Source organism: Elephas maximus, chromosome 19 (genome assembly GCF_024166365.1).
Source record: "Elephas maximus indicus isolate mEleMax1 chromosome 19, mEleMax1 primary haplotype, whole genome shotgun sequence".
NCBI classification, from domain to species: Eukaryota; Metazoa; Chordata; class Mammalia; order Proboscidea; family Elephantidae; genus Elephas; species Elephas maximus.
In genome coordinates, this window is record NC_064837.1 from 69,608,223 (window position 1) to 69,620,384 (window position 12,162).

At 54.5% G+C, this 12,162-nt stretch overlaps 1 protein-coding gene and 1 pseudogene across 1 annotated transcript; both read left to right on the plus strand.

The window, feature by feature from the left end:
• The first annotated feature begins 1,142 nt into the window (after window positions 1–1,142).
• On the plus strand, window positions 1,143–2,383 carry LOC126063199 (60S ribosomal protein L17-like; annotated as a pseudogene).
• Window positions 2,384–5,288: 2,905 nt separating this feature from the next.
• ENPP7 (ectonucleotide pyrophosphatase/phosphodiesterase 7) lies at window positions 5,289–11,511 on the plus strand. The gene is given in 9 exon segments (XM_049861380.1): window positions 5,289–5,553; window positions 5,556–5,726; window positions 7,594–7,739; window positions 9,056–9,069; window positions 9,071–9,111; window positions 9,114–9,625; window positions 10,548–10,667; window positions 10,670–10,856; window positions 11,309–11,511. Coding segments are annotated over 9 exon segments (1,659 nt in total).
• The last annotated feature ends 651 nt before the right edge of the window (window positions 11,512–12,162 follow it).

The following is a 12,162-nucleotide window of genomic DNA, read 5'->3' on the forward strand; positions in this document are numbered from 1 at the left end:
CAAATATAAACAATAAAAGCCTACCAAAAGATATATTCCAGGGCCCCTGAAACTATTGCCCTGAGGAAATCTTTAAACCTTAAACCAAAAACATCCCTTGAAGTCTACTCAAAACCAAGCAATAGTTTAGCTTAACTGGTAAAGAATGTCTGCCTTCAACATGGTACTCTTTTAAGATCTGTTTATATGGGATCAAATTGACAGCAGCAACTCAAAAAGTTAGATGGGAGCCCTAGGGGGCAGTAAGTTTACGTGAATGGGAGAGGAATAACCCAGCAAAGGAGAGGGAGAATGGCTGTACAACTTGAGGGATGTAATCAGCATCGCTGAATTGTACATGTAGAAATTGTTAAATTGGTGTACGTTCCACTGTGTGTTCTCAACAACGACAACAAAAACAAAATAAATTATTTAAAAAATATATTCCAAAAATTATATATTCTGAGATAGATAAAGAACTACAAAACCGTAAGGTTTAATGCTCAGACCCTACTTGGTAAATGTAACAGATGTCTACATGTGGGGCGTTAGAGATAAGAAATCGTGCCCTGAAAAATCTCCCAGCCTCTCTGGCTTACTACTTTAAGATATCATTAAGACACCTATTAAACTAGCAAAAATGAATAAAAAGTAAAACCTGACATAGGTAGCACTGGGGGCAGCAGGTACTTACATTAACTCATGGCTGGCAAGGCCACCAATTGCTTCAGTCTTTCCTGCTGGCTACCTGATTTTAAGTAATAAGAGCCAAATAGCCTTTCTAACCTCTGTGCAATAATCCCTTTGGGTATTGCACCCCAAGGAAATAATGTGAATATAAAAAAGGAGAAACTCAGTGATACCAATATATTCACAGCTACACTATTTAAAAAAAAAAAAAATTTTGTCATCCCTCCTCCCAAAGCCCAACAATAAGATACTAAATCAGCAAAGGCGGGTCATCAAAGACATCTAGACATGGTTAAAAGCTGGGGCTGTAGCACCAGATGCCCTGGGTTCAAGTCTGGGCTTCTTCACTTGCTGAGTGACCTTAACCTCCCTCTGCCTCTATTTCCTCATCTGCAAAGTGAGGATATCACTAACGCCTGCCTTCAAGAACCGCCTTGACTCTTCCTGTAAGCAGCCTGAGGTGATCTCTCAGAATGCTTTGCTACTCGCTTGACCTAGAAAACCCCACAAAATCATGCAGGTGAAGAGGTACAAGTCTTCAGGTCCATTTTAAGAATAACCCGTGAAGCTGCCCAGGCCATCGAGCGTATGCATGATGGAAAAGCCACCAAGTCTCTGAAAAATGTCACTTTGCAGAAGCAATATGTGCCTTTCCAATGCTACAGTGATGGAGTAGGTGTGCCTGGTCCAAACAGTGGGGCTGAACACAGGGTTGGCAGCCCAAAAAGAGTGCTGAATTTTTGCTGCACGTGCTTAAAAATGCAGAGAGTAAGACTGACCTTAAGGGTTTAGATGTAGACTCTCTGGTCATGGAGTGTACCCAGGTGAACAAAGCCCCATGGCACTTACAGAGCTCCTGGTCGGATTAACCCACACATGACCCTCCCCTCACACAGAGATGATCCTCACTGAAAAGGGACACACTGTTCCTAAACCAGAAGGGGAGGTTGCACAGAAGAAAAACACATCCCAGAAGAAACTGAAGAAAAAAAAAACATACGGCTCAGGAGTAAATTCAGCATAAAATAAAATGCAAATAAAACCAGGGAAAAGAAAAAAAAAAAAACCACCTTGAAGCTTGACTGAGATCATGGATGTGATCTGTCTCATGTACCAGGTATATACCTTGTGCCTGGTATATGGGAAATGCACGGTAACTGTTAGCTACAATCAACCCTTACAAACTGTTCTCATTGGGGCGGTATATAGGACCAGGGAAGGACACAGAAGGTGGAGGGGGTGACCCAAAGAGCTCCCTGTGAGCGCCAGAGTCAGGAAGACGGGGAAGAGTTACCCCAAACCTCGCTGAGACTCCCTGCGAAGGGCGGGAAGCAGAGCTCCGGTGCCATCTCCAGGCAGGAGGAGCTGGGCAGGAGACAAACTCCCACAACCCGATGGGGGCCAGCAGGAGAGAGTGCACAGAGAACCAGATCATCCTTCTTCCTCACCTGCACCCCACCTTCACCCATGGCCAAGACCTGCCTGTTCTGGCACCAAACATACCCCAGATCTGTCCACCTCTGCCCCGACCCCGGCCAGGCCTCGCCCCCTGTACCGCCGCCTCAGCTCCTCAGCAGACTCCCCCCTCCACTCCTGCCCTCTCCAGCCACCCTGCAGCCAGCACGATCTGCGCGGTGTCACTCCCCTGCTTGAACCCAGCAGTGCCCCTCCCAGAGCCATTATTACTATCATTGGCTTGGACTCGGTCGGCTGAGGGTGACAGAAACCCCAAATAACGAGCTTAAACAGGGCAGACGGGTGTCTCTTCCTGCGGAGAGGAAGGAGCCTGCGGTCGCGCCGTCCGGGCCGGCCCAGCCATGCTGTCAGGACACCCCGGAGGCCAGGCTCCTCCGGCTCACACCCGCCACCCCCAGGGGGCCCCCGTCACCCCGGCTCGGGGCAGCATCTGAGTTTGAGGCATCAGAATGGAAGAAAATTAAAGCACAAGAGGAGAAAAGCAACTGCCATCTGCGCTTTAGGAAAAGGCTGGGTGGAGCCTGTCACAGGACACTTTTCTTTCATCTCATTGGGCAGAACGTGGTCACGTGGCCAAACCTAGCTTCAAGGAACACTGGGAAATGCAGTCCTTATTCTTGGCGGCCATTTTGCTAGAAAAGAGGGGAAGAGCAGGTATTGGGGACAGCTAGCCGTCGCTGTGACAGCATAAAATCCAGATTACCCCATGACCTACAGACCCCTGGTCTGGCCTCCACCCGCCTCCCAGCCTCAAGCCCCACCAGTCTCTTCCTCCTCTAAATTCAAGCGTGATGGGGGCCTCACCTCATTGCCTTTGGGGACTCCAAGCACTCCTTCACCTCCATGTCTGTTCCCTCAGCCTGGAATGTCTTCCCGCCACCCTTCTACTGGCTAAATTCATCCTGCAGGTCTCGGCGTGAGTGCTGGATCCTCAAAGAAGCCGTCCTCAGACCCTCCTCAACACCAGTGTAAATTAAGTACCCCTGTTACTCTCTCCCAAAGCACCCTGTGTTGTCTCTGTGGCATGCATCGCGATTTATGCTTACCAATACTCTGCATTTTTCATTGGTGACCATAAGCTGCATGAAGGAAGGAGTGTCACCCACCAGCACCCGCCCATGGTTCCCTGGTCCCAGCCCTGCCTAATACCTGGCACATAGCAAGCACCCCATACACGTTGGTTGCATGAATCTGTGTATGGTGGCCGGCTTACTCCGTGGCTCTCAGACCTTGGTGCACATACGAATTCTGTAGGGTGGTGGCTGAGTGTGTGAATCCTCCCAGAGGGTGACTCGGTAGGTTTGGAGAGGCAATACCCAAGAATCCACACCTGTGGTCCCTGGATCACAGAAACACTGGCTATACCCCTGAAGGCCTTCAGTGCCGGCTAGATGAGAATCGCATGACAATAGCGACTGCTTGCTGCATCCAATCCAAAGTCAAGAGGAAGCAGGATGCTGATTTACAGTTCAAGGATGTTTACAGGGTGATCAGCCACCTATTTGACATTGCACACAGACTCTCAGAGGTACCTCCAACCAAAGCAGAATTCTCGATTTCCCCGCTTCCTCCTAAACCTGCTCCTCTCCTCCATCCTCCTATCTCAGTATTGATCCCCCCAGTGACTCAGGCAGAAAATCAAGTTGCCTTTGCCTCCTCCTTCTCCAACACCCCCACTGCAATCCACCAGCAAGTCCTTTTAGCAAAACATCGATCTTAAATCCATCACATCTGTTCACGTTCACAGCCACCATCCTGCTCCTGGCCACCATCACCTCTTGCCTGGACACAGGCAGCCACCTTCCCAAGGGTGCCCACCGTCCACCTTTCCTCATCTGATCCATCTCCCTGCAATGGAGCAGGGTTTTTACGCATTAGATCAATGTGTGTCATTCTCGTCCACTGCACTTGCTCAGAATCACAGGCTCCTCACCACAGCCCACCGGGCCCCCTTGACCTGGCCCTGCGGCCCCTCAGACTGGCTCCTCTGCCCGTTCCCCTGGCTCGAGACACCCGGAGTCATTCACTCGCAGGTCACCTTCCCAGCAAGGCCTTGGCTGACCACCCATCAGGTGCTGCCCCCTACACACAGCCCAGCCAGCTGGCCCCATCATGTCGCCCTGTTTTATTTTCTTTTGGGGACTGTCACTATCATAGTTTTTTAAATTTGTTTATTCATTTTAATTTTTTATCCCCTAATCAGAACGTAAGAAGAAAGGAGCACCAGCTGTCTTGTTCTCTGATGTATCCCCAGAACCTAGAACCCGTGCCTGGCTCAGAATGTGTGTAATAGGTGTTCGTTGAGTGGGTGAGAGAGAGAGAGTGTCAGTCTGTGTGAGAGAGAGTGAGTGAGTCAGTGAGTGAGAGTGAGTGAGTGGCTGAGCGAGTGAGTGACAGAGTGAGTGAGACTGAGCGTGTGAGAGACAGTGTGAGTGAGTGGGGGGGACAGAGTGTATGTGTGAGAGTGAGAGCTAACCACAGTGTGCACAAGTGAACAAGCAAGTGGCTGTGTGTGTGAAGGAGTGAGGAGAGAGCTGTACACGCTGAACCCAGAGGTCCCTGTCCTGTGCTCCGTATGTGACCTGTGTGTGACCAGGGCATCCTCTTCTGACCCCATGGGGACCGAGAGTCCATCAGGCATGAAGACTCCAGCTCTGCCCCTCTGGGCCTTTGTCTCTGGGCCCAAAAAAGCAGGCACTGCAGGCACTTCTCTGGTGCAGGAAGGCTGGGTCTTTGCTCGGGCAGTCAGTCCCAGGAGTCCAGGTACATGGCAAGGGGCGGAAGGAGAGGGCCCAGGCCCAATTCCCCATGAGGGCCAGCCTTGCTGACCTGTGGACAGCCAGCTGGGGCCCTCCAAGGACAAAGCCCTGTCCTGGTAGAGATGCCCCTTAGGCCTTCACCCCAGCCTAGGCCCACACCCTCACAGGGCTTCCCCGCATTATGGCTGGAGAGGGCACCCCCAAACCAAGTACTCAGGTCAGAGCGAGCAGAGGTGGAGGAGCACAGAGACACCACCAGAGCTGGGGCATGGGCTTTCAGGTGCAGGAGGGGGCCCCCGCTGTGTGCCCCCGCCACAGGGAGGAATGTGCTGCTCCCCCGACCTCACGTGGGAAGGCCAGGCAGGAGGACTATTGGCGATAAAGATGGGTCACCACTTTACACGCCATGTGGGGACCCAACTGGAGGTGCCCGAGCTGGCAGCCAGCGAGTCCTTCTCTAAGGCCAGGTGTGCAGCGTACTCATGTTCACAGACAACCAGGCAGCTAGCGAGCGACCCTGGGACTTTGCCCTCCTCCCCAGGACGTGCTAGTGGACACTTGCCCGGAGCCATCATGAGCCGCCTGGCCACCCTTCTCGCTGTGGCTCTGGCCGCCCTGCCGGCTCCAGGGGCCAGGGTGCCCATCCGAAGGGGTCCCGGAGCAAGCTGCTCCTGGTGTCCTTTGATGGCTTCCACTGGAACTACGACCAGGATGTGGATACCCCCAACCTGGACGCCATGGCATGCGCCAGGGTGAAGGCATGCTACATGACCCCTGCCTTCGTCACCACGACCCGCCCCTGCCACTTCACCCTGGTCACCGGTGAGCGCTGGCCTCGCATGGGTTGTGGGGGATAGGGGCCTGAGGAACCAGCCGAAGGAATCCCAGTGCTCACGGGGCCCCGATGCACAGAGCTGTGTCCCAGACACCATGCAGGGACAAAGGGGGACACAGCCCTTGCTCCAAGAGGAGACACCTCCACGAGGGAGACATGTGACCAGCCAAGGAAACCATTAGGACTCCTCAGTGCCAGCTGATGGAGGGTAAGCTAAAAACACCTGGTGGGGTCCTTAAATGGGTGATCAAAATCAGGACAGCAATCCAAGAGGGCTCCCCATAGGAGGCAGCAAGTGGGAGTGGAGAGACAGAAGGATGCGAGATGAGCCTGCCACTCCTGCTGCTTTCCCACCTCTCGCCTCCACCATGTCCCTCAAACCTGGCGGACGCTTTGCCCAGCTTCCTCCTCACTTCCCCTTCCTGTCCTTGCCCCTTGTCTGCCTCCCAAGCCCCTGCCAGATCTACCCAAGCTTCCTTATCTTTTAACATACCAAAACCAAACCAGTTGCCATCGAGCCGATTCCAACTCATGGCGACCGTATAGGACAGAATAGAACTGCCCCATAGGGTTTCCAAGGAGCAACTGGTGGATTCAAACTGCTCACCTTTTGGTTAGCAACTGAGTTTTTAACCACTGCGCCACCAGGGCTCTACCCCTTGTCTTTTAAAGCTTTTTAAACAGACAATGCAGACACGAGGTTTAAAAACAAAAAAAAACAAGCTGTGCAAAAAGATATTAAAGAACCTTAGTGTCCTGGGGGCTGCCATCTCAAAGTCCCACAAAGTAGGTGGCTTTAAACAACGGAAATATATCTTCTCCCAGTTCTGGAGTCTGGGAGTCCTAGATCAGGGTGTTGGCCATGTTGGTTCCTTCTGAAGCTCTGCAGGAGAACCTGTCCTGGCTTCTCTCTAGCTTCTGTAGCCACAGGCGTTCCTTGGCTGCAGCTAGGGTGTCACATGGCATCCTTCCTCAGTCACCTGTCTGTGTCTCTCTTTCATAAGAATGCCAGTCACATAGGATTAGGACCATCCTACTCCATATGATCTCATGATAACCTACCTCATAGCATCTTCGAAGACCCTATTTCCCAACTCAGTCACATTCACAGCTACAGTGGTTAGGACTTCAGCATATCTTTTGGGGACACAATTCAATTCATAAGAGAAAGTAGAGAGCAGGTCCCCCTCCTGTCCCATCCCTGCCTTCCAGCCCCGCCCCAGGGCACTGCTGCTGTGGCTTCCACAACCATATCCCCATCTGTGCACCCAGGGCTGTCTTGTACTTCCCGCCGGGACAGGAAGGAAGGGGCACGCAGCCCCCATGCCCCTCCCCATGTAACTTTTTCCTATTCAGAAAACACAGCATTCCACTTGGCTCTCTTTCACCCGCTTAGGATTCTGTTTATGGCAGGACCACGGTTGATTTAGTGAGGTCCTCCCTGGTAGTCCTCCAGTTCGCTCCCAGTCTCTCTGTAAAGCAGGCAGGGTTGCACAGGTGTCTCTCCGTGCACCGGGCACACTTCCTGCGGGAGAGATCCCTGAGAGGCCGCTGGAGTGGGGGGTCAGGCGAGAAAACTGCGGTTGCTCTTGAGACTCTGGGTGGCTGCGGAACTCTAACCTTTCAGTTAGCAACTCAGCATTTAACTGTTCGCACCACCCAGAGACTCCTTGGATCAGGGGCTGTGCCTTTTTGCTGTGAGCCTGACCGTCGGACGCTGGCTCCCCCCAGCAGTGAGTGAGAAAGTCTCCTCCGGACCCCCAGCCTGCCCCCCACCCAAAGCTCAGGGGACACCCACGGCCCTGCCTCCACTTCCCCTGCTCCTGCTCCCCTCCCTCCGCCCTCTCCCCACAGGCAGGTACATCAAGAACCACGGAGTGGTGCATGACATGTTCTACAGCACCACCTCCAAGGTGCAGCTGCCATACCACACCACGCTGGGCATCCAGGGCTGGCGGGGCAGCGGCAGCCTGCCCATCTGGGTCACCGCCCAGAGGCAGGTAATGCCACCTGCACCTCTGCAGATGCAGCTGGGAGTGGCAGGAGGAGCCTGGGAGAACCCCACAGGCCCCTCTATGTTGAGGGGTCCGGCAGAGAGTGGTGCTAAGGCAGGGATGGTGGGTATCCACGAGGACTGACCGCTGGGTTCACTCCAGCCTCAAGTTCAAGCCCAGGGACACAGCCCTGCCCAGATCCACCTTGGGGCCTCCCCTGGGGTGTGGGACCCAGGAGGACAGCTCCCAGCCCCCGGGGACCCTGGCCCATGGACCCTCAGGCACTAGTGGCTGCTCAGGGAGACACATGTGAGTCAGCCAGAAAGAATTTAAAAAGAAAATGGCTTTAGGATTTGCCCTTCCCACACGCTCTCAAGGCTGAGCGGCTCGATTCTAAGAGACTAAAATAAAACGGGGGGGGGCGGGGTGGAACATGAGCTCAGGAACCTCACCTCGCAATGCTCCGGGCGTCCTGGCCCCAGGTGAAACCTCCATCCTCAGAGCCAAATGAGGGGGTTCATGATGAGCCAGGCCCACGCCCACCTGAGCGCCAAAGTGCCCACTGAGATTGAGTTCCCGCGCTTGGGAATGGTCTCAGCAAAGCCCTCGCCAGCTCCTCTGCAGAGATGCCAAGCCCCGCACTCGGCGTCCAACCCCACTTGTGCCATGGGCGTTCAGTCCAAGGAGAAGGTAGCTTTGGGGACTGGGCAGGCAGACAGAGGCCGGGTGGACATGACAGATGGATTCCTAAATAACACAGCCATCAGTTTCCAGAAAGATAAACAGATGACCAGACTAAAGGCTGGGAGGGTAGGTGGGTGGAGATATGGTGGGCAGACAGGCAGACACAGGCCCAGATGGGAGCCCAGCAGGGAGAGGCAGCTGCAGGTCAGGGGCAGGGCCAGTGGCCACAGGCCACAATGACGAGGAGGACGTTTCATGTCTCGGGACACTGTTATATCCATCACCTTATTTGTCCTTGAGCCCACTGGCCCCTGGTTGTCCCTCTGTAACACAGCTTTCATCCACGATAATGTAAAATTTAAAAAAAAAAAAAAAAACCATTGCCATCAAGTCAATCCCAACTGACAGCAACCCTATAGACAGAGTAGAACTGCCCCATAGGGTTTCCAAGGAGCGCCTGGTGAATTTGAACTGCCCACCTTTTGATTAGCAGCCATAGCTCTTAACCACTGCATCACCAGGGCCAGCAGAAAAATAGGGCACAGTGGGTGGGAGGGCAGCTGTGCCAGTGGGCACAGGAAAAGTGGAGCGCGTGGACCCCAGGGTCCCACGGCCCTAACATCACCTCGCTCCGACAGGGTCTAAAGACCGGTCTACCCCAGCGGAAATGTCACCTACCAAGGCATGTCAGTGACCCAGAGCAAGAGTGGAGGGCCAACATCGACACAGTGATGAGGTGGTTCACTGAGGACGGCCTGGACCTCGTCACGCTCTACTTCTGGAAGCACGACTCCACCGGCCACAAGTTTGGGCCCGAGTCTGCAGAAAGGAAGGACGTCGTGGGGCAGGTAGACCGGACCACGGGCTACCTGCATGAGCGCAACCAGCAGAGCGGTCTGGCCAGCAGCCTCAACCTCATCTACCACGGCATGACCACCATCAACAAGACAGCCAGCGACCTGGTGGAGCTCCACAAATTCCCCAACTTCACCTTCAAGGACATCGAGTTTGAGTTGCTTGACTACGGGACCAATGGGATGCTGCTGCCCAAGGATGAACAACTGGACAAGGTATACGGGGTCCTCAGGGATATGCACCCCAAGCTCCACGTCTACAAGGAGTTGTTCCCCAAGTCCTTCCACTATGCCAACAACCCCCAGATCATGCCCCTGCTCATGTACAGCGACCCCGGCTACATCATCCACAGGGTAAGTGACTGCTCAGTACGCAGCCCATAGAGTGGCCCCTCCACTAGCCTGGTGGGTCTCCTTCTATTTGATGCATAAAAAGCACCCGCTATTTTTAGCAGAGCCCTGGTTAAACACTGTGGCTGCTAACCAAAAGGTCAGCAGTTCAAATCCACCAACAGCTCCTTGGAAACCCTATGGGGCAGTTCTACGTGGTCACGTGGGGTCCCTATGAGTCGGAATCAACTTGATGACACACAACATTTTCAGCCAGAGGTCCTGGGTAGTACAAATGGCTAATGTGCTCAGCTGCTAACCGAAAGGTCAAAAGCTCCAGTCTACCCAGAGGCATCTTGGAAGGAAGCCCTGGCGACCTACTGAAAATTCAGCCCCTGAAAACCCTATGGAGCACAGCTCTACTCGGACACTCGTGGGGTGGCCGTGAGTCAGAACTGACTCGGAAGCAACTGGTATTTTTAGGAAGGCCCCAATTCGACGGGCACGTCGGCCACCCAAAGGAAACTCCCATCGCTACGCAGGAGGGGCGTGTGTTTAGGGTGAGTGTGGGGACGTGCAACATAAGGGGGCATCGAGGGGCAAGGCAAGAGCAGGGAGCCTGATCCCCACAGGCAGAGAGCCACAGGGGTGCTCGGGGGGAGGACATAAGTTGGGGAGAGAAGCCAGGCTCTCAAGGAGGCAATCTCCTGGGGTCCCCATTCATCTCATGGGGTCTCCACACCTGTTCTGTCTTTGGGGACCAGATCTCTGGGGCTCAGAATTCAGCAAAATCGAGCCTCAGGATCCCTCCCGGTCCATTTTATTCCTCCACATCCTCTGCCCAGCCTGGACACCAGCACCCTGGACCGTGGTGGAGCAAGTGGGGGAATCCAGGAGGGCTGGTGGCCCCTGCAAAGAGCCCAGAGCCCCCGCCCCTCCCCTGCAGAGAACGAACACCCAGTTCAACAACGGGGAGCATGGCTTTGACAACGGGGCACCGGACATGAAGACCATCTTCCAGGCCGCGGGCCCCAGGTTCAGGACCAGCCTGGAGGTGGAGCCCTTCGAGAGGAGAGTGTCCACGTGTACGAGCTCATGTGTAAGCTGCTGGGCATCGTGCCCGAGGCCAACGGCGGGAGCCTCAGCACCCTCGTGCACCTGCTTCACCCAGACGAGGGCAGCACGCCATCCCCACCTGCCACTCCCACCTGCTGCTCCCCAGCTGGGCCCACTCTGCCACCTGATGGCTGCACAAGTGTGTGCCTGTGTGTGCACTGGGGTGCCCTGCTGCAAGCCTCACAGACTGATGGGGCCAGCCTTGATTAGGAGGGGGGACCCAAGGTCAGAGAAGTGGCTGCTTGGCCTGAGGCCACATGCCTTCATGTGGTCAAGCCGCTGTCTCCAGCAAGGCTCTGTGGGGAGTTCCTTTCCGAAGTCTCCTCCATCGGCCTCCCCCCCACACATATGCATAGACGCTTAACCCACTTCTAAAGGGCAAAGGTCAGGTGAAAATTGCCAAGACAGTGGCCCCCAGTGGTGTCTGGCTGGGGCTAGACAGGCCCTACTGGGCAGGGCTGGGAGGGGCCAGCATAGCTGGGACAGAGAGAGGGCGTTAGGCAGTGACATCGGGGGCTCACAGGGCTGTGCAGGGCAGGAGGGGTGAAATTCCTCCCCTCCCCCACTGACTCCACTTTCCACCTCTCTTAGGGGCTGCTCTCCAGCCCAGCAGCCGGGCCCCTTTGGTGATGGGGCTGATGGTGGCCACAATTCTGGTCAAGGTCACACAATGCCCCTCGGCTCAAGGTCAGAGGCTACAGGGTGGGGAGGGGAGGGAGAGTGGCGCTGAAACCCACACCTCTTTGCCTGATGCCACTCAGGAGGCCAGGGCGGAGCTGCTGGCCACCAACTGACCAGCCTGCTGCCACTGAGGGGAGAGAGGACCCCAGGCCAGGCCTCTTTCAGCCTCTTTGCTTTGTTGTTGTTGTTAGGTGCTGTCAAGTCGGTTCTGACTCACAGTGACCCTGTGTACAACACAACGAATCACTGCCCGGTCCTGCACCATCCTTATGATCGATCTTATGCTTGACCCATTGTTGCAGCCGCTGTGTCAGTCCATCTTGTTGAGGGTCTTCCTCTTTTTCCCTGATCCTCTACTTTACCAAGCATGACGTCCTTCTCCAGGGACTGGCCCTTCCTGATAGTACGTGAGATGAACTCTTGCCATCCTTGCCTCCAACAAGCGCTATTTCCATCACCAATCTTACAGTCTACTTCGCCAGGAATGACAACTTGAAGAGGAATGGTGTTGCGTCCATCACCAGAAAGAACATCTCAAGATCTATCCTGAAGTACAACGCTGTCAGTGATAGGATAATACCCATATGCCTACAGAGAAGACCAGTTAATACGATTATTCAAGTTTATGCACCAACCACTAAGGCCAAAGGTGTAGCCTCCAGAAGCCGCCCCTCGCGCAAGGATCCAAACTGCCCTGACGGTGACGGTAGCCCAAATGGGCCTGTCCCCCCAGTTTACTTCCTACGCCTCATGTCTCTGCCCCC